Source organism: Pteropus medius, unplaced genomic scaffold, assembly GCF_902729225.1.
Source record: "Pteropus medius unplaced genomic scaffold, Ma_sr-lr_union100, whole genome shotgun sequence".
Taxonomy (NCBI): domain Eukaryota; kingdom Metazoa; phylum Chordata; class Mammalia; order Chiroptera; family Pteropodidae; genus Pteropus; species Pteropus medius.
Genome location: NW_024344378.1, coordinates 19328648 through 19351781, shown reverse-complemented (window position 1 = coordinate 19351781; position 23134 = coordinate 19328648). Strand labels below are relative to the sequence as shown.

The 23134-nt window shown below is 37.9% G+C and overlaps 1 protein-coding gene and 1 non-coding gene across 4 annotated transcripts in view; one reads left to right on the top strand and one right to left on the bottom strand.

Annotated features, from left to right (window-relative positions):
* Window positions 1-23134, bottom strand: part of ARMH3 (armadillo like helical domain containing 3) — a 148194-nt gene that overhangs the window by 98572 nt on the left and 26488 nt on the right. For all 3 annotated transcript variants that reach the window (XM_039871410.1, XM_039871407.1, XM_039871409.1), the window contains exons 11-19: window positions 22516-22576; window positions 20945-20991; window positions 20345-20420; window positions 18744-18837; window positions 15419-15520; window positions 10478-10536; window positions 8871-8936; window positions 7939-8008; window positions 6784-6844 (exon numbers count right to left, since the gene is read on the bottom strand). In XM_039871410.1, coding sequence (XP_039727344.1) covers window positions 6784-6844; window positions 7939-8008; window positions 8871-8936; window positions 10478-10536; window positions 15419-15520; window positions 18744-18837; window positions 20345-20420; window positions 20945-20991; window positions 22516-22576 — 636 coding nt within the window. The remainder of the gene's footprint in view (window positions 1-6783; window positions 6845-7938; window positions 8009-8870; window positions 8937-10477; window positions 10537-15418; window positions 15521-18743; window positions 18838-20344; window positions 20421-20944; window positions 20992-22515; window positions 22577-23134) is intronic.
* On the top strand, window positions 14696-14814 carry LOC120610133 (5S ribosomal RNA). The gene has a single exon (XR_005654875.1). It is a non-coding gene; the product is annotated as a 5S ribosomal RNA (ribosomal RNA).

The following is a 23134-nucleotide window of genomic DNA, read 5'->3' as shown; positions in this document are numbered from 1 at the left end:
TTAAATTTGTTTTTAATGTATATTAAATTTTAAATAAAATTTACATTTAATTTATCAACTTAAATTTCATTTACATTAAATTAAAGTAAAAATTCAGTTCTTCAGTTGCACTAACCACATATCAAATACTCAATAACCACAAATGGCTAGTGACTACGATGCTGGTCAGCACAGATAAATAGAACTATTCTATCATCACAAAAATTTCTATTGGACAGTACTGTTCTAGATCACTAGATTATTCAACAGTGGTCACATCCCAACAACATGTTTGAGAGTATTTCCAAATAAACAGTTAGTAGGTTGAGATGAAAGACATTTTTAAATACTATAAATCTAACAAAAAATTGTTTTTACATCTCTGACTGGGGGAGGGCTTTGAAAGCTTAAAAAGCCATGGACGAAAAGTACAAAGAAAAATACTGATGATATTTATGTCCTAAAAATGCAAATCTCATTTGAGAAAAAAAATTTTAAGCATTAAAATTAAAAGCCAAACAATATGAGAAATTACATTTGCAGTAAATGACACGAAAGAGTAACTACTATGCTTAATATATATGTTTACACAAATTGATAAAGAAGAAAACAATAACACCCCTAATAACAAAGATGAACAAAGGAAATGGTCAACAAATTCCCCCAGCCCCCTCAGAAGAGGTGAAATAAGGAAAGTTAACATTTTTCTACAATGCTCAGCTTCACTTAAAAAAAAGATTATTTTTGCATATAAAATTAATATAGATTTCAATACTGACAAAAGTAGAGCAAAACAGCCACTCATACATTATTAGAGAAAGTATAATTGGTAAAGAGCCCTTTTAGGAGGCAATTTGGCTATTTCTATAAGGCTTATATCCTTTGACCCACTAACACCACTCTAGAGAATTTAGCTTTAAGCCAGAATGAAAAAAAAAAGCTTTATACAAAAATATGTTCATTATAATCTTATTAAAAATACAAGAAAATTGGAAAGAACTGTGGAAAGAATGTCCAATGCTGAGAGAGTAGCAAGTAAATCATTACGCATATGTTATGTACTAAATTATGTTCTTCTAAAATTCATGATGAAGCCCTAACCTCAATGGGACTATATTTGGAAATAAGGCCTTTAAGAAGGTAATTAAAGTTAAATGAGGCCGATAGATGGGGCCCTCATCTGACAGGGCTGGTTTTCTTAAAAGAAGAGAAAGAGCAGCAGGAGCACTCCCACAGATAGGAACGGCTATATGAGGACACGCAAGAAGGCGGCCATCTATAAGTCAAGGAGAGAGGCCTCTGGAGAAACCAAGGGTGCTAGTACCTTGATCTTGGACTTTCAGCCTCCAGAACTGTGAGAAAATAAATATCTGTTGTTTAAGCCACCCAATATGTGGTTTTTATTATGGCAGCCCACGCAGACTAATACACATCCAAATAAGGAACCCCATGAAGCTCTTAAAAAGTACAGTCGTGAACAATTTTTACAACACAAAAAGATATTTATGTTAAAGTGATAAAACAACATGCAAAATTGTATACTATTAATATATGATAACGGTCACAACTATTTTCAAATGAATAGGAAAAAAGTTAATTTTGATGATAACAGTGGTTGCCTTTTTTCAGTGGTAGAATGATAGGTGAATTCTGTTCTTTCTTTTTTTCTGTTTTCTCCAAATTTTCTACAACTACATATTACTTTTACAGTAAGAAATCCACCAGTTAAAGCAAATTCATTTTTAAAAATTTCAACGTCCTCAAAAGGGCACAAAGGAACTTTTTAGGGACTAGAAATGCTTTCTATCCTGACTGGGATAGTTGTTACAAGGATGTATGCATTTCTCAAAACTCTTCAAAGTGCTCATCCCACTGCAATTCTGCTTATAAGTCCTTGGTAATGGGGGTCTAGAAAAATGAGCATATCATGAGAATAATATGGAGATAACTAGTAAGCTAACCAATGAACCAATAATCTAATTTCTCAAGGTTTTACACGGTAATTTCTTAAAACAAGTTAATGTTCCTTCTACTTTTGTCAAAAAGGGGAAGAGTCCAAGCAAAAACAAAAACCTTGGCTTTGGTGAGGATGTAGAAAAATGGGAACACTCATATATTGCTGGTGGAAATGTAAAATAGTACAACCACTTTGGGAAACAGTTTAGAAGTTCTTCAAAATGTTAAACATAGAGTTACTATACGACCTACCAATTCCACTAGGTATATACACAAGAAAAATGAAACACGCATCCATACAAAAACTTTTACGTAAATGTTCATAGCAGCATTATTCATAATAGCCAAAGGTATAAACAACCCAAATGTCTATCAACTGATGAATGAATAAATAAAATGATGCCATACATTCATATTATTATTAATTAGCCATAAAAAGGAAGGAAGTACTAATACATGCTACGATATAGATGAAACCTGAAAACATTATGCCAAGTAAAAGTCAGTCACTAATGCTCACATATTATATAATTTCACTTATAGATAACATCCAGAATCGGCAAATTTATACAGAAAGTAGATTGGGAAGGGGTGGAGGGTGGAAACAGAGGCCCAAAGCTACCTTACAAGCCTACTCTACTTGTCCCCTTATCGAGATCTCTCTCTGTTCTTCCTGTTCCCTGTTCCTCTAAATGGCCTTGTATGTGTCTTTCAGACAGGATTTTATGAGGACTATGTAATGGATCTCTGTTAAAAGACTCCAGTATCTTCAAGAGTGAAATATTTTACAAACCATACAGAAATATAAATTAAGATATAAATCAATACATCAAATTTTAAAATAATTCCTTTTTATTCTCTAAATAAACTAAACTGTTATCAAAATTACTTACCAAGAGATATAAATTGTAGTATAAATCATCCTAACAGTTTCCAAATCATTTGTTGTTTTTTAGAAATTGTGGTGTGATCTCCTGATGGCAGTTGTCACTAGTTACAGGATGCCTTGTTCAAACTAGGATTTAACTTAGGAATATACAAACTCTCCTATCAATTTCCCCATTAAATTGATAGTCATTAGGTCCTTGGTGCTGAAAGCTATGTTGTATCCAGCAAGGGTGGCTGGATAATGCTGGTGCATGACCACCCATGCATTGTATGTTCCTGGATGCCAGCATTTCTCACATGGCCTGAATGTAGACACCCTACACCTTGGGTCTTTGACAATGCCATCCCAACACTGAGCCACCACGCAGGAGCAGTGACATACTTACTACCAGTGACCCCACCCCTGCTGCCACCACCCTCTGCTTTGGTTAAAGGCTATCGATATCACTCCTGCATTGTTCCTAGGCTCTGTTCCTGCCTCTGCAGCCACCTAAAAAGTGATAGCATTAGCCTTGTGGTCTCAACTTACACTACCATGCAGAATGAAAGTTTTAACTGCTATAATCTTAAAATTATATACTAGCTAAATGACTTAAAATTTACTGTTTCTTGGAGCATTTCTTTTATGCATATAGTGGCTTCCTATTTCAACACAAGACACTTCTAACTTTATTCTGAAATTTTCTTGCTGAAGTCTGCTGAAGTCTCTACTTTCTTCTGGTGCCTACCCACAGATTCCGGACTCTCTGACTTAGAAAAAGTTCAAGTCTTCTCTGCAAGAGTAACTTAAAAAAGAGTTTACTCTCCTCAGAGATTATTTCCCCTCACTCTCAAATCCTATAGCAACAGTGGGAGTGGCAGCAAGAATCATGGAGTACAGCCAGTAATGGAAATTAATTGGTTGGGTTTTCCCACCTCTTTCTCTCTCTCCCTTCCTTCCTTCCTTCCTTCCTCTCTCCCCACCCCTCTCATAAACACCTTTCCCCATTACTACTTTACCTACAGCATTCATATACAGATGTAAAATTATTTCAATTCTGACCCAGATTCTGGCTTTGAGTATTAAGTCTTTCCAAACTCCGTATTTCTTCATATTTCACCAAGAAGATTATACACTTATCTTAAATGGTAGAAATTCATTTTGCTTTCAACTTCTCATTCTGCTATATGCTGCTGAAAAGCAGTACATAATGAGAAGTAGAGCAACAACCTGGCCTGATGCCCAGCTGGGAGCAGATAAGTTCACCTAAAAAGGACTTGATGCTCCAAATGCCAAAACTGGAAAGAGGAATGGAAGGGGGAAAGGAAGATCTGGAAATATGCCCATGGATAGAAATGAAGAAAGTGAATTCAGCTTGAGGGTGAGACCTTCTGCCCAGCCTCCGTCAGCTTGATGCCTCATTATCTTCTCTATCTTCCCTAACCTCAGGACATTCAATTAGAGAGCAGGTGGAAAAAGCAACTGAGAAAATAAGGCAATTCCAAAATTTAGAAACTAGGGGGAGGAGGGAATTCAAGTATTTAGTGTAGACCAGGTTCACTGGCTGGGATGTGAGAGTTTTTGGGTGGACAGATACATACCTATAACTCTATATACTGAACACACAATCTTATCATGTCATTCCTACCTGCAACTATTTCCCTTTATCCACTTAATCTCAAGCAACCTTTTTACTACTCTCCTATTCTTCCTCCATGTACCTCATACTCTAATCTTCCTGAATTACTTTGTATTCTCCAAACATACCACACTTTCAAGCCTCCAAGCCTTTGAACATGTTGGTGCTCTGCTTGGTGTGTCTCTCCTCATTCCCCCACACAGAAAATGCCTACTATTTCTTCATAACTCAGCTCAAGTGCAACCTTCTCTAATATCTTCTCTGATGCCCCAGTCAGCATTAGCTATCCTGTACAAATCTTTCCTCTGTCACTTATCACAGCAGTGCTTAAGAGTACAGCCTCTGGGGTTCAAGAGACTTGAGTTTGAATCTTGATGACGCAAAGTAATAGGTGTGCGACTGTGGTAGCCAGCCTGCAAGATGGCCCCGAGTGGCCCCCACTTCCTGACATTCACATCCTTGTGTAGTCCCTTTCCACACTGTATCAGGGTTTGTCTGTGAGCTCAACAAAAATGGCATGTCATTTGAGATTACGTTATAAAAGACACCATGGTTTCCATCCAAGGTTCTCACTTTCCTTCTCTTTCTCTCTTGGGTAACTTACTTTGGGGAAAGCCCACTGCCATGTTAAGCAACCCTATGGAGAGGCCCACATGGCAAGGAAATAAGGTTTGCCAACAAACGTGGAAACACATTCTCCACCCCTAGTAGAGCTCGGATGCCTGCAGCCCCGGCTAACACTTTGATTACAGTGCTGTGAGAAACCCAATGCCAAAACTACCTAGCTACGTAGCTCTAGGATTCCTGAACCACAGAAACTGTGAGATAATTCGTGTTTATATCAAACTACTAGGTTTTGAGGTAGTTTGTTACACAGCAATAGGTAACTAATACACCTGAGAAGGGATGGCAATAGCCTAGGATTTACAGTTAAGAAAATCTGGGTTCAAGTCCAGGCAACGGTGCTTACTAAAAGAATAAACCTGAGCAAAGCACTTAATCTCTGAAGAGCCTCAGTATCTACTTGGAAAATGAGAAAACTGATTATAATACACTATGAGGTAAACAGCATATCCTAAAACAAGAACATAAGACAATCAAGCTAAAAATAAGGTCTCTGGCAAAACAAATCTAATCCCTAAGGTACCGAGATTCAGAGATCCCATCTAAAACAAGCAGAAAACTCATCTAAGTGTCATAAAAAGCAGCTTTTCATAGTCTAAATAGAAATAAATGATTAGATTTACTTCTCAATACCAAAAAGATATGAAAAAATGTAAACTGTTACCTACTTACCTAAAAGTAAAATTTGCATCATTATTTCAGACCTAGAAAACCAAGATTATATAGCCTACAAGCAGTCTAAAAAGCTGGAGGTCTAATCTATTCTGAGCAAAATCCTTTATACTCCCTAGATCCCAGGCCTGGCATTGGAATGAGGTACACTGAGCTTGCTGTGCACCAAATTGCTCTCTTGCTCAAAAACATGGAGGTATTGATTCTGTTGTCAGATTCAATTCAGATGCTTTTTTTAAAATAAAGATATACATATTTGGTATCACACTAATGTGGCACAGGTGTTCTTGGGCATTAAGGAGAAGAATGCAGGAATAAAAAGGAGAGAAACCCTGAAGGCTTAAATTTTACTGAAATATGATGATTTTCAGCCGACCCTAGTTGTTCTGGTTGTAAAGAATTGTGAGAGATAATCAAATCTCCTCAGGAGACAGGAATCTCCCAGCCAGGCCATTATATACATAATCTGCCTAGTTAGTAGAGTTCTGACTAGGCTGCTAGGACAATGTAGGCTAAGAATGGACCAGAAGCTCTATCTCCCTGGCCTTTTCCTATTGCTGACTACTTTAATGCCAAAGCCCAGGGATGACTAAGTAGTCTGCTGGTATTCAATATCTTTGGATCAAAACAGCCACCCATGATCACTACTTAAATGCATCAAGGAGACAAATGGCTAAGTCTAAACTTGATACATGATTTACATTTGTAAATTATCTTATTCCTCATCAAGATTTCAAATCTGCACCCCCCACCTCCCCCCCTGCATTCTTCTCCTTAATGCCCAAGAACACCTGTGCCCCACTCCTCATGCAATGTGTCTACAAGTGATAATGAAGATATGTACAGAATCCAAATTATGGTTTGTACTTTTTTCCTCTTCTAGAAAGATGTATAAATCCTGGCCACAAAATGCTCCCTGACACTTCTCTACACACAAATGTGTTTTTCCTGAAGTGAAATATACATAGAAATTTTGACTATGAATTTCCTATCACTCAACTCCATAAAGCAGATTTGCACACATTAAATGAAACATGGTACTTACACATAGAGATCCATAGGAAACTCCTTCATCATGTGTGTTACAATAAATTCCACCATCAGGTCTGAATGGAGAAAGGAGAAAATTAAATTAATCAGAATGAAATTCATTCCTTGCCTCCGAACTGGAAAAAACCTTCTGAGTATACCTTGCACTCATGCTGCATGGCATCCACTAACAACATCTTTATTCACACACACTTAAATTTATTTAATATAAGGCACTTTTTGCAACTTTCATGACCTACCACTTGTAAAGTAACGAGAAAATTAGTTAACTTTACTAATTCCAGAAGAATACCTTGACCTGCCAATAAATTCATATACAAAGGAGATTTCATTATACAGGTATTTCATACCATGGCACTAATGCAAATGCCAGAGGGAAATCATATTCTGAGAACTGACTGATGAGGCAAACGTAGAAGAAATTATGGATCACGTCCATGTAACCAGAGACTCAGCTCTAAAACTATGTCTATCCTATCTCACTATATGCTCAGTTGGACAGATATTGACTAAAATAGTCTGTGGGGCTTCGGGTCAATGGAAGTTTATTACATAGTCTTAATTACTGTTTCTAAAATCAAGTAGATCTAAGAACTAGAGCTGAATATCTAAGTGAAATGGGATTAAGAGTTCAGATCATTCCCCCAAGGCAATGCAGCATTCTGACAAAATTACCTAAAATACAGCCCCCTACCTGTCAGTTCTGTCAGCTTCATCTCAGCTTAATTTAAGCTTAATATATTCGGAGTAAGTTTTGCATGTCTGAACCTTAAACATCAAGCCTCCTAGTCAGTTCACACATCAATATGGACCAAGAAGGACGGGGGTGGGGGGGGTGATGGGGTGATTTGAAATCTTGATCAGGAATAAGATATTTTACAAATGTAAATCATGTATCAAGTTTAGACTTAGCCATTTGTCTCCTTAGAAAGATCTTTTTCTGAGAGCAAGAGCACTCTTTAATTGAACATTCTATTCATGGGAGCTGCTTTACCAATTCAACAAAAAACATAGTTTCTTAGGCCAGGAAAGAAACACAACTAGTTACAACTTCTCTGAGGAAGAAGTACATCAGCCAGGATCTATCTCTTATCTTAATTATGAAAACCTGTCGCTGGCTCAGAAAAATGTCAATTTTGATGATACTCACCCAGTACTGCACATACTAAAGGACGGCAGGGAAGGTTCTTGTCTGCAGCCTTCTTCCTGTGTCGCATAGGCTTCACACAAAAAAGAACTGAAATTAGCAGGCACCTGAACTGACATCCAATGGCTCGTCATCATGTATTTCATGCAAAGAAAATCACTACTACAGAGATGCTACCTTTCTCTCTTTTTTTCTAGTGGTGGGGATTGGGTGGGGCAGGGAGGACTTGTAAATGCTTCTCAGTTATCAATGCAAGCCTGTGACAAAAACACAATTCAGCAAGACAACAGCCCCAAAGGGCACCAGAACATCCCATACAATAGGAAAAGTGTTATTTTTACTTTGATTTTATCTATACAAGTGACATTACTAATGACAAATGAGATATACTGGTATTTTTCTTTGATAAAATAATAAGAAAAAGAAGAGAAGGTGACTGTGTAGAAGGAGCAACAGTGGCAGTTGCAAAAACCAAAAGTAAGTTTCAAATATAAACCTCTGTGATATTTTTTAACATACCTCCAAGTTTTAGGAAATTCCCTGATCCTTCATATTCTATTTCCTCCACTACTCAGAGATCAATAAATCAAAGAACTATCTAGTCTTAATTAAGTAAAGATCATACTATATTGTGAAAACAAAAGGCTTAGGCCCAAATCCCTGTTGAAATCTGTGTTACTGATACATTCTAATATTACTGCCATGGGTATATGGTTGCGGACCTTCCATCCTCTCAAGTAAGAAACAGCTCCATGACACACAAAAAAATCCCAACAGGCATGGGTCTTGTTGAACAGCAGTCAAGCCAGAGAGCCCTTTAGCGTAACATTCCTCCCACATTTGTTCTAAGTAGGATCAATTTCATCCTCCACAATCTTGCCAATACACAAAAAATTTCCTCTAAGAAAAAAACAAGAAGCAATAGTCACACCTACCATTCTATGTAAGTTTACTCGAAAATTCATGTTGTCATCATGCAAAAATGCATTGGCATATTGATCCTAATAAAAATAAAAATACAGACAAAAAGTAAGGAATGAGAGCTATACTTAAGAAACTCGGTTTATAATCTATCATACTTCCTACAAATACTTGACTTTAAGAACTACTTTCAAGGACTAGCTGCAGAACTAATTAATGGATGAGCCTAAAGCTTTTATGTCAAACCCTACTTAAGCCATGAGATTTTACTTAGGAGTAATTCCCAGGGTGACTCTAACTGGTCAAAAATATCTAAGCAAATTACAAACAGTAAAAACTATGGCACAGGGACATGAGGCAAATGGTGAGAGGAATCTGTTTTCCTATTATCTCTTCCTTCCCATCTGCCCAAGGAGCCTGCTCTGTTTGTGACAGCTTGAAGGTTTTCATAGGGGCTGCAGGATACATGTGCAGGCTCCACATGAGGATCTACAGTTAAGAAGAAAGGTCTGTGCTCCTCCAGGAGCAGGTTTGGCACAGCAGGAGAAAACTGCTACACGGGCAGCACAGCAGTAGGCAAGACCCTGTCTATCTCTGGCTTTGCTAAAGACTGATGGTAAATCAAAAACCTCTCACCATGGATCAGTAATAAACACCTCTTGGCCCCTTCCCAACACTTTTGCTGAAGATCTGACATGCCTACAGCCTCCAATTACTAAGAACAGTTACAATTTGTGAAAAACAACTCCTTTAAAGATTTTCTTAGAAAGATTTTTAAAAAGCAATTACACCAGGCCCACTGTTAATAAGCAGCTCTTCCATAACCAGCTCCCCTTAACCTGGTGAAAAGTAGGTCATCTTTTCACAGAGAACATAAAAAGGGAAAGAATGAGAGAGATCTCTACTCCACATGAACCACCTTCACTGTTTTAAGAGAAAAAAGATCAGAATAAGGAATAATGAAGGGGGAGGTTGAAGCTACAAATTTAGCTCTAAATTGACTCAAGTTCTGCCATACCTGTATTACCACCAAGGTCCCATGTTAGTTCAGGCCTAATTAATCCAAGCAAAAGTACCTCCTTACAAAGCCGAAAAACCTCTTTTTTCCCCTCAGGCTCTTGTTCTTCACTAAATTGCAATCAGCCAACTTCACTCACTTTCCAATTCCTCTCTTTGGCTACCCCCCACCCCCATCCCTCTACCCCCTGCAAGAAATCTTGAGCTCCTTTTCCATTTTGTTCAATGGAAAAGACCCAACAGGAGCAGCTTCAAAGGGGCAGGATTATTTTTTTCTAAAGAGGATTAAGTCTCTTGTTTAAAACTATTAAGAGCTAGAATCTTCCAGTTCTCAATTATAACATATCACAATTCATTATTCATTCATGAAGTATATACTAATTTAGCCTCTACTTTGTGCCAGACACTGAGAATAGACTGGTGAAGGAGACAAAGTACCTGCTAACAGAGTTTGCATTCTAGCGGGAGGAGACAGACAATACAAAGGGGGCAGATTTTCTTTCTTAGCTTTAAGACCTTAAAAGTCAGGAACTGAGAGAGAAGGGCAGGAAGAGATGGCACTTTGTAAGAAATTAGCTAACACAAGAAGACTGGTGAGACCTACCTCTGCAATACATGTGAGGATGATCAGACAGAGTTTGCCACTGTGAAGCCGGTGCTCATCTGTAAAATAAAAGTGAACTCTTCTCTCTAAATCATTCAGGCTATGTTTCTAGAGAATAAAGATGTGTATCATCAAAAAGAATATTCACACTTCCTCTCCCCACAAAATTCATGAATGAAAATCAAGGTCCTTCTAGAATAATTCTTGCTTTTCTTCTAGGCAAAAGAATTCCCCCAGAAGATTTTTTTAAATATGCTGGTGGTCTGATGGACAGCTAACTACCTTCCTGAGAGCCATCTAATTATTGTAATAGTTCTACTGTGATGGCCCAAATCAGAGTCACGCCCTTTGCTTCCATATCAGCCCTTTGCTTCTGAACAGTCAGGTCCATTCCCTTTCCAACCCCTCTCCATCTACTAGCTATAAGCACCACCATCTACACTCACCTACCACAAAATCTAGAAAGGTTTGATAACTATTCATAGCAAACTGACAGTGGAATCAGAAAGAAATTAACTGAAGACCAGGATCCAGCTCATGCTTCTCCTTGCACTGTGCACATTATTTATGAACAAGAAAGCTGTGAATTCTTGATCATTTTTCTTCCTGTGAAAGTTATTCACTCTGAAATACTTACTTAGTATCTACTATGTAGCAGGCACTGCACTGGGCACTAGAGATATAGCACCGAAATAAAGGTCCCTGGCCTCCCAAAACTCACATTCGATTATTAAAAAAGAAGGTGGCAATCTCAATAGCAGGGCTCTAAGCCCACACAAGAAAGAGCTACTCCATTACCACCAATTACCAGAACCATCAAAGATTATTTACTTTGCAGGATCTTTGTATATTGGGGGCGGTGGGAGGGGGTGTGAAATAGAGGAAAGAATAGAGTCATACCAGCTTATCCAAAATAGGCAAATGGTTTATGATGTCTCAAATTAGCTTTGACAGGACCCAGTTTGAAGTCCATTCTGGAGAGATCTATTAACAGATTGCAGCGCTACAGAAGTGAGCTAATAGTTCTCACCCTGACATTAACCTGCTACTTCCTCGAAGACAGAATCTATCAACTAAAACCTGACAATTAAAAAGCATAATGGGGGTTATAGTCCAGAAATACATTTACCTCTCCTCAGAGACAGGCAGTGCAAAAAAGAGTAATGATGATAATCCCTAGCTAACATTCCCCATAGCTTACATCAGAGCCCCTGGCAACAGGAAGAGAAATGCTCCTGCCTATGTGAATCTAGATTCATGAGACTCTCCTACCTCTGCTTCTGGCCAGAGTTTCACTGGCACTATCCTCTTTTCCCCCAAAAGCTGATAAGCAACTCTCACAGAAAAGCCTATAGCTACCCCGCTGCTTAAAAAAAAGTTTCTAATGCAAAAATAAGGCATATTTCATTTTAGACATTTTTTAATTCATAAAAGGACAATAAAAAACAAATTTGATCATACTGCCCAGATGTCATAACAGTTAAGACTTTGATGAATCAACCTAAAGTCTATGTATAAATATACATATATTTTTAAAATATGTTTGCCTAATATCTATTTTAAAGGTTGAGCAGATACTCCTTTAAGGTAACAATACTCAAGTCAGAAGAACTTCAGGAAGGAAAGGCTTTGAAATCAGAGACAAATCAAGGGAATGATGAACACAAAATTCTGGACAGTTGGGAGGAAAAGAGTGACTGGGGAGGGGACACACAGGTAGCTTCAACAGCATTAATAATGGCTTAAGTTGGGTAGTAAGTTTGCATATGTTCATTTTATTATTATACTTTATGCTACTTATTATACTTACTATAAACCTTATAACAATATCCATATATATTAAAAGTATATTTTATAGGTATCAAATGATAAGTAAAGAAAAGAAAATATCTGGGGAGTAGGGAGTGAGGAGTAGGGCCAAGAAGAAGTGGCTTCTGTTGCTCCTAAAAACGTAATGTGATCCTGTTAGCCAGGAGATGCAGAAGGTCAGGAGCTTAAGAGACAGGAAGAAAACCAGGCCAATGAAGCCACGTTGGAGCCATTGTTGAAATTAACCCTTCATCATACCTAACCCTGCCCCTTGCCATATTTAGGCTACCTATTGGCAAAAACTTAACCCAGCCTGTGTTTAGAGAGACAGCCTGAGGCAACCCATACTGCAATTAATCTGCTCTCAATTTTGTTTTCCATTTTATGGATGGCAAAGTGACCAGGACAAAAAGGTTTATATAATCATTAAAGCTAAAAATGAGTTCACTGTGTTATATCAAGCAAAGCTTAAAGATCATTTTCAGGGTCACATCTATGCAGTTTCTATCTTCTGTGATTGCTGCAATATGCTGAGAGAAAGAAAGGTTACCCCTTTCCATAAAGGAGAAATCAATGGCCTCAGGAAACATTGATACACAAGAGTCTTGTTATCTTTGCCAGCCTGATGTTACTTGCCAAGTCTCAGAGGTTCACCATCTCTGCAGCTCCCAATGGACTGCTCTGTGTTAGGAGTTTGCGACATGAGCTACTAGCATCTACCTCATCCCTGTATATAGCTCTCTCTCGAGCGCATTCACAAGGCATACATAACAAAAAAGTCTAAGTTTGTAAGGTAGGGATCTCCAAGAGCTAATATAGTATGTCCAAGGATAAAAAGGTTCAGACTCTGCCCACCCAGGCTCCTTTCAACTCTGCCAATTCTGCATTTCCCATATTTACATTTTAATTTTCTATCTCTGTCTACCGATGTTTCTGTCTCACTACAAAAGCCCCCAAATCCTAGTCTTACCCTCGTATGCAGCCTTTCAGCTCCATTTTGAAATTCCTGAAAACCCTCATACCAGAAACCTGCTCAGCCCATGGCAAAACAGAGCCTTCTAAAGTATACTTTACATCTACGGGAATCGTAAACCACCTCACAAAGCATTAGTCTCTCCTCATGAAAAGTAAAGTGGCAAAAGTAATAGTACTTTAGCAATTTTGCTTCTACAGTGGAAGCAAAATTTTTTGTTATCTGAGAATCTGAAGCTTGTCCACAGACCATAATTTAAGAACCCAAACTTCAACTACTTAGCAGAGAGAACAGCTGGTTCCTAAAATAGGATTTAAAGATTCTTATAAAGAAGGCGTATAAAGGAAGACTATACACCAAATTGTTAAGAATGATTAACTCTAAAGAGCTTAATTCCAAAAGAATTTCACTTTGTAAGTTAACCATTGCTAGAATGTTTTAATTTTTAACAAATACTATTCTAATTACTGTTGTAATTAGGAAAAAAAAATCCTTCTAAATGAGAAAAGTCCCCTGGATCAACCTGTAGGTATCAAATAAGATGCTAATAAAAATGCTCACTAAAATGCTACGTGGAGTTAAAAAAAAAAAAACTATCAGTTATGAAAAACGTTTTGGGGACAACTGGGAAAAACTAGATATGAACTGAATATTATAAGGTATTAGAAAATTATTGTTGATGGTCTTAGCTATAATAATGAATATCTCAGAAAACAACCTTCATTTTGAGATACATGCCAAAGTGCTTAAGGTGTGAATTAGAATGATGTCCGCAACTTACTTCTAAATAATTCAGCCAAAATAACAATAACACACAAAGAAACTTAGAGACAAATCAAATATGGCAAAATGTTAATGGGTACGTGAGTGATCACTGTATGATCTTTTCAACTTCTCTGTACACTGGAATTTTTTCACTTTAAAAATTGAGAGGAAAAATGCTACCTAAAAGGTTTATTTCCAGAGAATCTTAAAACTGGGATATATTCCACTTATATAAGGTACCTAAAGTAGTCAAATTGATAAAGACAGAAAGAAGAATGTTGGTTGCCAAGGGCTAGGGAAAGGGGAAAATATGGAGCATGGAGAGTTAGTGTTTAATGAGTACAGAGTTTCGGTTTCGCAAGATGAAAAGAATTTAGGAGAGGGTAGTAATGATTGCCCAACAATGTAAATGTACTTAATGCTACTAAACTGTATATTTAAAAATGGTTAAAATGGTAAATTTTATTTTATGTCTATTTTATCACAATAAAAAAGTAATAGAAATAAATACTGTGAACACTCATTAATCCAGTACAAAAAAAAAAAAACTGAGTTAAAAAAACAAACCTGAGATGTATACTCAGTAGAATTCGCTGATTTCCTCCCAATCCCTTCTCACTCCTAACCCAAGTATTCTACTACCCTACCACCAATTAAAAAAACATAGAAAAGTCTATGGCCATGCCACCCTGAACGTGTCCAATCTCATCTGATCTTGGAAGCTTAGCAGGGTCGGGCCTGGTTAGTACTTGGATGGGAGACCACCTAGGAAGACCAGGTGCTGTAGGCATTAAAAAAAAAAAAAGAACATAGAAAAATCATAAATAGGAAGAACATGACACCAGACAGGATAAACTCAAACTTTTACAGCATCCATTTTTCTCCAACTTTCCACTCTGCATTTCTGGGATAGGTACTGACACTTCTATTTTAAATGTTAAGGAACACAGTCTCTCTGAATCTCACCTTTCCTACTGTACTCTGTACAACGGTCCTCGAATTCTCACCATAAGCTGGTGCTTTCAGTTCTTGTCCTCAAAAGGGAATTCCCTGAAACGTGCTACTCCCCCCACTTCCTACACAAAAGAGTTTGCATCTACTTACCAAAATCTGCTAAGACGACTTGCTAGTTTTTGTAGAGACCTTTTTTTTCCCTGTTCTATTTCAAAGCACTCCCCCTCCAGCTCCAGGTTTTTCCAACACTACCTAACTGCCAATTGGCAGTGAAAAAAATCACTGTTTTCCAGTAATCAAGGCCATTGCCCTGCACAGGAGGCGCCAACAACAGTTCATCTTGCCAAAGCTTCAAAGTATTAATATTGCCTTTTGATTTTAGATAAATAGCTGCCTGCCACACCTCTTGCTTCCTGAGCCCCCATAGTAGCATGCCTTACCTTTGGTGTCCTGCATGACAATTGAGCTATACTTTAAGAAGGTTATCAGTAGATTACTGGTCTGTACATCTGCATCCAGTGGGAGTTCCACAGAACTTATAACTGCAATAGAACAATGAAATGCAATTAGCCTATACTACAACTTCTACTGACATAGACAATTTGCCAGCAGGCAAGAAAATCACTAAATAAACTTTATCCACAATAGAGGGAGGACCAAGTGCTTATCATAAAAACTTTATCTAGCCTTCCTAGGCCTCTAGAGCCCTTCCTACTTCCAAGATTAAGCCCGAAGCCCTTCTCTCATAACTAGAAGGGCCAGTCTCCAGGAACAGTGCTTTTCTCTCAACATCCTAAAAAGGGTATTTTGATTTTTCTAGCTCCAAGTAACCCAAAAGCATTCAGCGCCCTTCTTAAAGGCACTTTGATTTGTACCTAAGAGAAAGATCTGTACTGAATATATATGAGCCTTGCTTAGATGAGTCTCCTGCTTAAAATAAATGACAATTCATTCCTAATAAGGAGAAATCTTGCTCAATTTTGAGAATAAGCCTTTAAACTAGAAATACCCAAGATGGAAGAGAAAAAAGTTAAGGCACAACTACATTCAAACTCTACTCCTTAATTCCTTACCCCACAGGAAAGGGAACCTAAAAAGGAACACTAGACTGAAAATCGGTGGACATTATTGATTGGGACAGTCTGGGAACTGAGTCTTATATACCCAGCTGCTTGCTGTTTCCAAGAGAAACTACCCCCACCACTGCCCCCACTTTCTGAGCTACAGTCCCAGTGAACACTGAGGAACCAGACCAGGGCTAACTCACAGAGAACAGCCTTTTGGAGATTTCCCAAGTTTCTAAGATTTTAAATTAGACTTAGACATCTCATTAAGTGCTTTTACATTAAGACACTATATATAAGTAAAAAGACGTTCACGATGGGACGTCCAGACAAGCTAGAGAACCTATAGCTTTCTACTGTATTTCAACTCATGAATTCTCAGCTGAGTTTAGGATATTATTTATACGTATTGATACTATAATGGATCTCTCTGGAGTTATTACAATGTATGCAGAGAACATTTATTAACAATGGGAAACATTTGCATATTATGGATCTATAATACAAAGCAAGCAGAGCAAAAAGCTTTATGAGAAGAAATTAGCATGCCCAAACCTTGGGTGCTTTCACACAGTTCAATCCATAAGAATTAATAAAAGATGAATATATTTTTATATTGAAATACTAAAAGGTATGAATTCATGTTATGGGTAAATGACCTGAGACTGTCATTTCAAACAACAGCCTATTCCGAAACTCAGAGACCATCATCATTCCTTTGTCTAATATAGAGAGGCATCTAACTGGTAAGTGGGACTTTTTTTCCCACTCACACACAACAATAACTGGAAAACTGTCTTACATAATATGTAGAGATATAGCAGTATATGTATTTTTAGTTTACCAGAAAGTCTCATGCCAAGGCTGAGTTGTCAAATGTCAAGTCTGAGCTGAGAACAAATGTTACAGCTAAACTGCTGGCTTTTAAAAACAATGGCTCCAGTGACATACCTTTAAATATAATTGGGCTGCTGAGCACCACTATAATTACAAACCAAAACCTAAAAACAAGGTTATAATATTTAGTACCCCCACAGAACACAAATGAGTTAGAAGGAGGAAAAAGAACAAAATAAGAGAGAATAAAATCCCTCACAAATTAAAATCTCCTTCCTAAGTAAGTTTTTCCTTGATCTTTGGCTTCATAATTCTTCCCAGCAGCCTTTGTCAAGGGAGACAGTCAATTGAAAGTGGGCTGACTCCATCTCTCCACTAGAAAAAATAAAAGCTCACTAGTTGTAGGTAAGCAAGCACAAATCCTGCCATTGCATAATCAAGTGTGTGGGTGGAAGTGTTCACAATGAACAGTTTGAAAGGCAGTTTCTCTGAAGCAGCCAAACCCCAACATCACATGGAACTCAGATATACATATACATATATATATGTATATATATATAGCTTCTGATATCCATGGTAACCAGGCAGGCTTCATCCTTAAAGAGAAAGAACAGTATTTTCATTGGATTACTCAGTGACCTGAATAAGCAGAGAGACAAGTAGGCAATCCTCACTACTTGCTCTTTCTAATTAAGATATTTTGGAATTTGGCTTTCAATTTTAAACAAATCCAATTTGCTACCACAGACTTGAATACCAATGGCACCTCCCTATCATGCTTCTAACCAATACTGCTTGTACTACTTTGAAATGCTACTGCTACAGTGTGATTATGAAAATTTAAGAGAGAAAGCAGATTAAAGATCACTTCATATACAGACAGTAGGGAGGCACAAAGAAAGGATCAAAGTTAGATTTTCTGTACTTCTTTACCAAAAATCAGGTTAACATTTGAGGCAAAACATCAAGTATTAATGAATACTATTTTTTGGTTAAAGTATTCCATCAAACACACTCTGCTTGCAATAGAACTAATGCAGGTGACACAAAGTTTATTGTGCAAGATACATAATTTCTCTTCTGTTACCTTTTTCCTTAAGTTCCAGCCACAAGATTTATAAAGAAAAATGTTTTTTATTATTTTTCAGGGAGAGAAGTCTTAAATACCCACCAAACTCCCAATTACAATACAGTCAAAGCTTGTCATTCTCTAACTGATAGTGGCCAGCTGACACATAACAGTGAGTAAATCTCAGGCTCACTTTCTCATGCATTTATTCAACAACTATTTAGTAAGCAATACCCATGCTAGGCACTATGCTGGGCAGAGAGCAGTGAAAAAATAGACATGGTTCCTGCCCTGATCCATATCTTGATTCTTAATCTCAATTCTCATTAAACTTAAGCAAACCACTTATTTCTCTGGCCTCAATTCCCTCATTTGTCAAATGGTAACATGAGATAACATTATTATTTTATATTTATCTTAGCGAAATATTCATAACACATCTCATTTGAGCCTTACAAGTATCCTCATAGTTTGGCAGGACAAGTATCCTCATACTTGTATCCTCATAGTTTGGCAGGACAGACATCACTGACCTCTCAGGTCCTTTTAAGATTTAGCATTCCATGATTCTACAACCATTCCCTGAGGACAAGCTGGAGTTATGTAGCTCCTTACAAAGAGAAAAGCACTTCACTATCTTTTCCAAAGTTTTCTTTAGAGCTTCAAAAGTCCTGAAGGATAGTATTTCAGGTCATTTCTTATGTGAAAGAATAAACAACTGTGTCATTTGTTCAACACAGCTATGCTCACCTTAAAAGATCATATGAATCAAAGCGAAAGAGATAGTGAGCTTACCATCGGAGGAGGGTGGTGTGGTCCCAAGTGGTGTGGCAGGGGCTGTTGGAGCAGGACTGACAGGGGTTGTCACCAAGCCCATTTCTGGATGACTCTGAAAGAGAAAATCCAGTTCTGAGTACCATCTGCTTAATATCCTTTCTGGTATTCCTGGCCTCAAAGACAGAAAGCTCACTGAGGGGGGACCGCTTCTACATCTAGTTCTCATGACTATCTGATTACTGTGGATGCTTGCTAAACTCTAACTGTTCTGTGGGCTAGTTTTTTAAAGCAACTAAGTTACCATTATATAAGTATTTCTGCAGAACCATACAAAAAAGACACTGGAGTAAACAAATATGCAGGATTATGCTACAAAAAAGGGAGCATTAGCAGTCCTATCTAAACCTTGGAAAGGACTACTTTTATCAGATCAACCTAAAATACATCTATAGACTATTCTGATGACCACAAAGTTGACAATAAATGCAAGTGAACCAAGGGAATAACAGGTACTATAAAAAGAGCTATGCAGATGGCAGCCTGCCTGTTTCACAACAAATAAGAGTGTGTGGGGTGGAGAGGTGAAGACATGGGGAAGATATCCAGTGGGAACCAAAAAAGATGACTCCTCTGTCCCTGACCTTCCTTAGCCATCCCTGCCACAGCAGTTCTTGAGAATTAAACTGAGTTGCAACTTACTCCCTTCTCCCCAACAGCTTTACTAGCCTTTACCTCTCTTTAATATCAGTTACAGAATTCAGAGAGCAGTCAAGAAACAGTGAGAATGGTAAATAAAGTCTCTTATCAATTGTGAAATGATAAATGTCCTCCTAAGCAGACCCCAAACCAACACACTGCTTTTCAAGTATGACATTTTTTGTTGTTGTTAAACTCAATCTCAGTGGATCCCATACACATCTGCCCTTTGAGAAAAAAAGCATAAGAAAACTCTCCTTTAAAAGAAACTTCATACATATTTTAAACAATCTGGCTTTAAAATGAAAACGCTTTATCAATTTTTTAAGACAGATTTCAATGGAGCACTTGAGTTCTCAGTGTATTTTTAGTCTCCTTCTGTACCAACTACTGAGGCTATATCCCTTAGGCAAATGACCCAGCACTGGTATTGTGACTTCATGCTTTCAATATCTGTAGACCATTTCTTCTGTTAACAGTTAACCTTACACTGGACAGGATATTTTTTACTTTTCTTCTTTGGAAATTGGTGAGATAATAAGATATGTAACTTGGCCTATTTTATCTCCAGTTGTAATTCCACAATGGTTTAGAAAGCAGAAAGCCTGATATAAAAATTCATATGGGCAGATAATGCCAAGGGATTTCCAGTGAGCCAAATGAAGTAATCTCAACTCATTTGGGTTAATAGAATCAGTAAACTGGTCAAAACCATTAACTTTGCATGTTATCAGACCCACTTCAGATGGAAACATACATACTTGAGGAGAGCACAAGCAAAGGCAAATGATGCAACTCTTTGTTACTACCACTTACCAATGCAAAGCAGGGCTTAAACAGGCAAAGCCAGGAAGGCTTTTCAATGGAGTTAATTTGCATGAAATTCAGGGAGAAAAAGGATTGGAGTTTTTAATACAACCAACCTGGGCTAACACTGTGATGAAGTTGCGATTTAAATGAACAGCTTCATAAAGTGCCAGAAGGATGGCTTCATTGGTTCTAAAGAGAAAGAGAACAAATTGAAGAGGCTGTTATAGTGGAGGAGTTAAAACAAAATAGCCATCAAGATAAGATTTCACCCCAGCTCCTCATTATCAATCCCTCTGAGTTTCTAATGCTCCCTTTATTCCCTTGTTGGGCTTATGTACAGGGTATAACAGACAAAAAGGAAAGAGTAAAAGGCATTAACTTTAATTTCTTAGTTCTTATCTACTTTATTCACTATTTTCACTCTCACTTTCCCACCCCAATCCAGTTAAGTCCTTAACTGGCTCAGACAGCCAGTCTTCTCTCACTTCATTCCAGAGAGATGGGAACAGTTTTTCAGCTTCTTGGGGCCCCATATACAAAACCAAAGTAGAGTTTTCTAAGAGTCCATTATTAAAACCCAAGAAATATTTGACAAATCACCAAAAAAGTCTGAATCTGTAAAAGATTAGCAAGAGGTAACATTTCACACTCTTATCCAGTCACAGAGTCTGCACTAAAGCTCAAGTCACTACACAAGAATGTCAGGCACTTACTGTACTGAGATTTTTTCATGGGCATCTGCTATGAACATGCTGCCCACCTGTGGAAGAAACGGGGAATTACAGACTTATAGCAGAAAAATATAAGAGCTCTCTCTGCCTATTAAGCCTTTTATTAGTGAAAAAAACAAGCTACTTGCAGCCCAAAGGAACTCGGAACTCTGGCCCACCAGACATACACAACCCAAACCAGCCTACTCTGAAGATCTTAAAAGAATCATAAGTAATAACTGAAATAATGAGAACTCCACTGAGTTATCTTTCCTGAAAGGGGCTTAGTACTTTTGTCCAGCTCTCTTTTTCGATGTGTAAGTTTAGTAACTGCTGACAGCAAGTAAATGTTACCCTAGACATCCTCATCACTCTGCAGCTTCCCTGGAAGTTGCTTATTTGAAGTTCAAAAACTAATTCATGAGACAACACAGAAAGCAGGCTGATTTCATCTAACACAGAGCTGTCTTTGGAGGAATATTTGGGTTTCAGCCAAGAACTGTCTATGTGAGACCCATTGTCCAGATCACAAAATCTTTAGTTTGTGTCCTAGGCAGGGCGGCCGAAAAAGTAAACAGTAGGTTGCCTTCAATATGTGTGATATCCGAGGCACTGAGAAAGATGCCCATCCCTCTAAAAATACCTTTCTACCTGCTTACTGATGTCCAAAACTACACATTTAACAAATTCATTTAACAAAACATCAATACAGAACGCTCCTACTGCTCTGACCTCTGAGAGACTTTACTTATTTATGCTTCAGAGTTAAAGAGCTTATCAAGTCCTTCCTGAGAGTAGAATCTGAGAAGAAAAGAAGGGGAAAAGGCACAGGCATTTAGGGAAAAAATTGCCTGTTAAGGGGAAGAAGGATGGCTGTTCCTTGCAATAAATTAAAAAACTGTCTTGACCTAGGGCTGCTTACTTGAATAGTGATACCCAAGAAGACAGATTCTCTGAATCTGCCTAGATTCTAAGAACTGCTAGATTTATCTCTTAAAAATCAGTCCCAGATTATGCAGCCCAAAATGTCTGTAATGCCAAAATTGAGAACGCTTCCTCAGCAATCTTGTAAATTAGACCAATAACCTTCCTAGACCATGGCCCTCTCAGCCCATTGGGCCTTCAGAGAGGTGATTCAGATCCACTGCACCAATCCCTTGACTCCAGGACCAGCTATGAGGGACAGACTGGCCACCGCAGACAGACAAGGAGCACTCACGTTTGGATTCAGATCTAAACCCTCCTATTCTGTGTTCCATAGGGTCAAGTCCTCAAACAGAGCCAACTCTTCAGAAAGCAAAAGTCTAGCTTATGTATTTTTTCTGTAGGCCTTAAAAACTGAATTAATTAATTTGAAAAAATCCATCCCAGAGGAATCTAAGCTCTTTCTCCTATCTCACTTAGGTTTGAAAATCACTAAGAGATACAGCTTTCAAAAAAATTTGCTCTGAGCAGCCTCTCTCTCTCTTCATCAAGCCATCACCTCAAACATCTGAACTTCTTAACCTAGATTTGCCTATCTCTGCAGACCTCTTACATTTCTGAGCAGGAGAGAAAAAACAAGTAAGACTTACCATATTTGTTAAAGCAGAGAAAAAACCGCTTTGGTGTTCTTCTTCCTTGTCTTTATACTGCCTGAACAAAAATAACTAAATTCAACTTTAGTATTATTTATCGAATATGTCTTTGTCCTTGGTATTCTAGGTAATCAGGCAGGGCACTAGTATAATTCACTGACTCCAAAAAACAAAAGCATTGACAGCCTAGTCCCTGCAGTTTCCCCTGCAAGTTAATAGGCACACATCTGCTCTTGAGGTAGTGTGTACCAAAATGCCTGGCTACTCTGGGAGAGACTTAGAAAGCAAGCTGCAAAAGTGTGAAACTGCTCTAACATATGGCTGATCCAGTTATTTCTCAAACAGACTATTAGTTAAAAAGTGTGACAGAGAAATTACTTCAAGGCTGTAAGAATGAAAATTCTTGTTTATTTCTGAAGGAAGAAGCAGGGAAATCTGTGGGCTAAAAGTAACCTATTTGTAGAGATGGGATAGATTTAAAATTCCAACACCCAATTGTGCATGAGGAAAGTGGAAAGGAGCAAGAAAGACCCTGCCTGGCCCTGCCAGGATTAGGAAAACGTCTGGTTTCCATTCACTGAATACCAGATCCTTCCCCATCCCTAGCAGGAGAAAA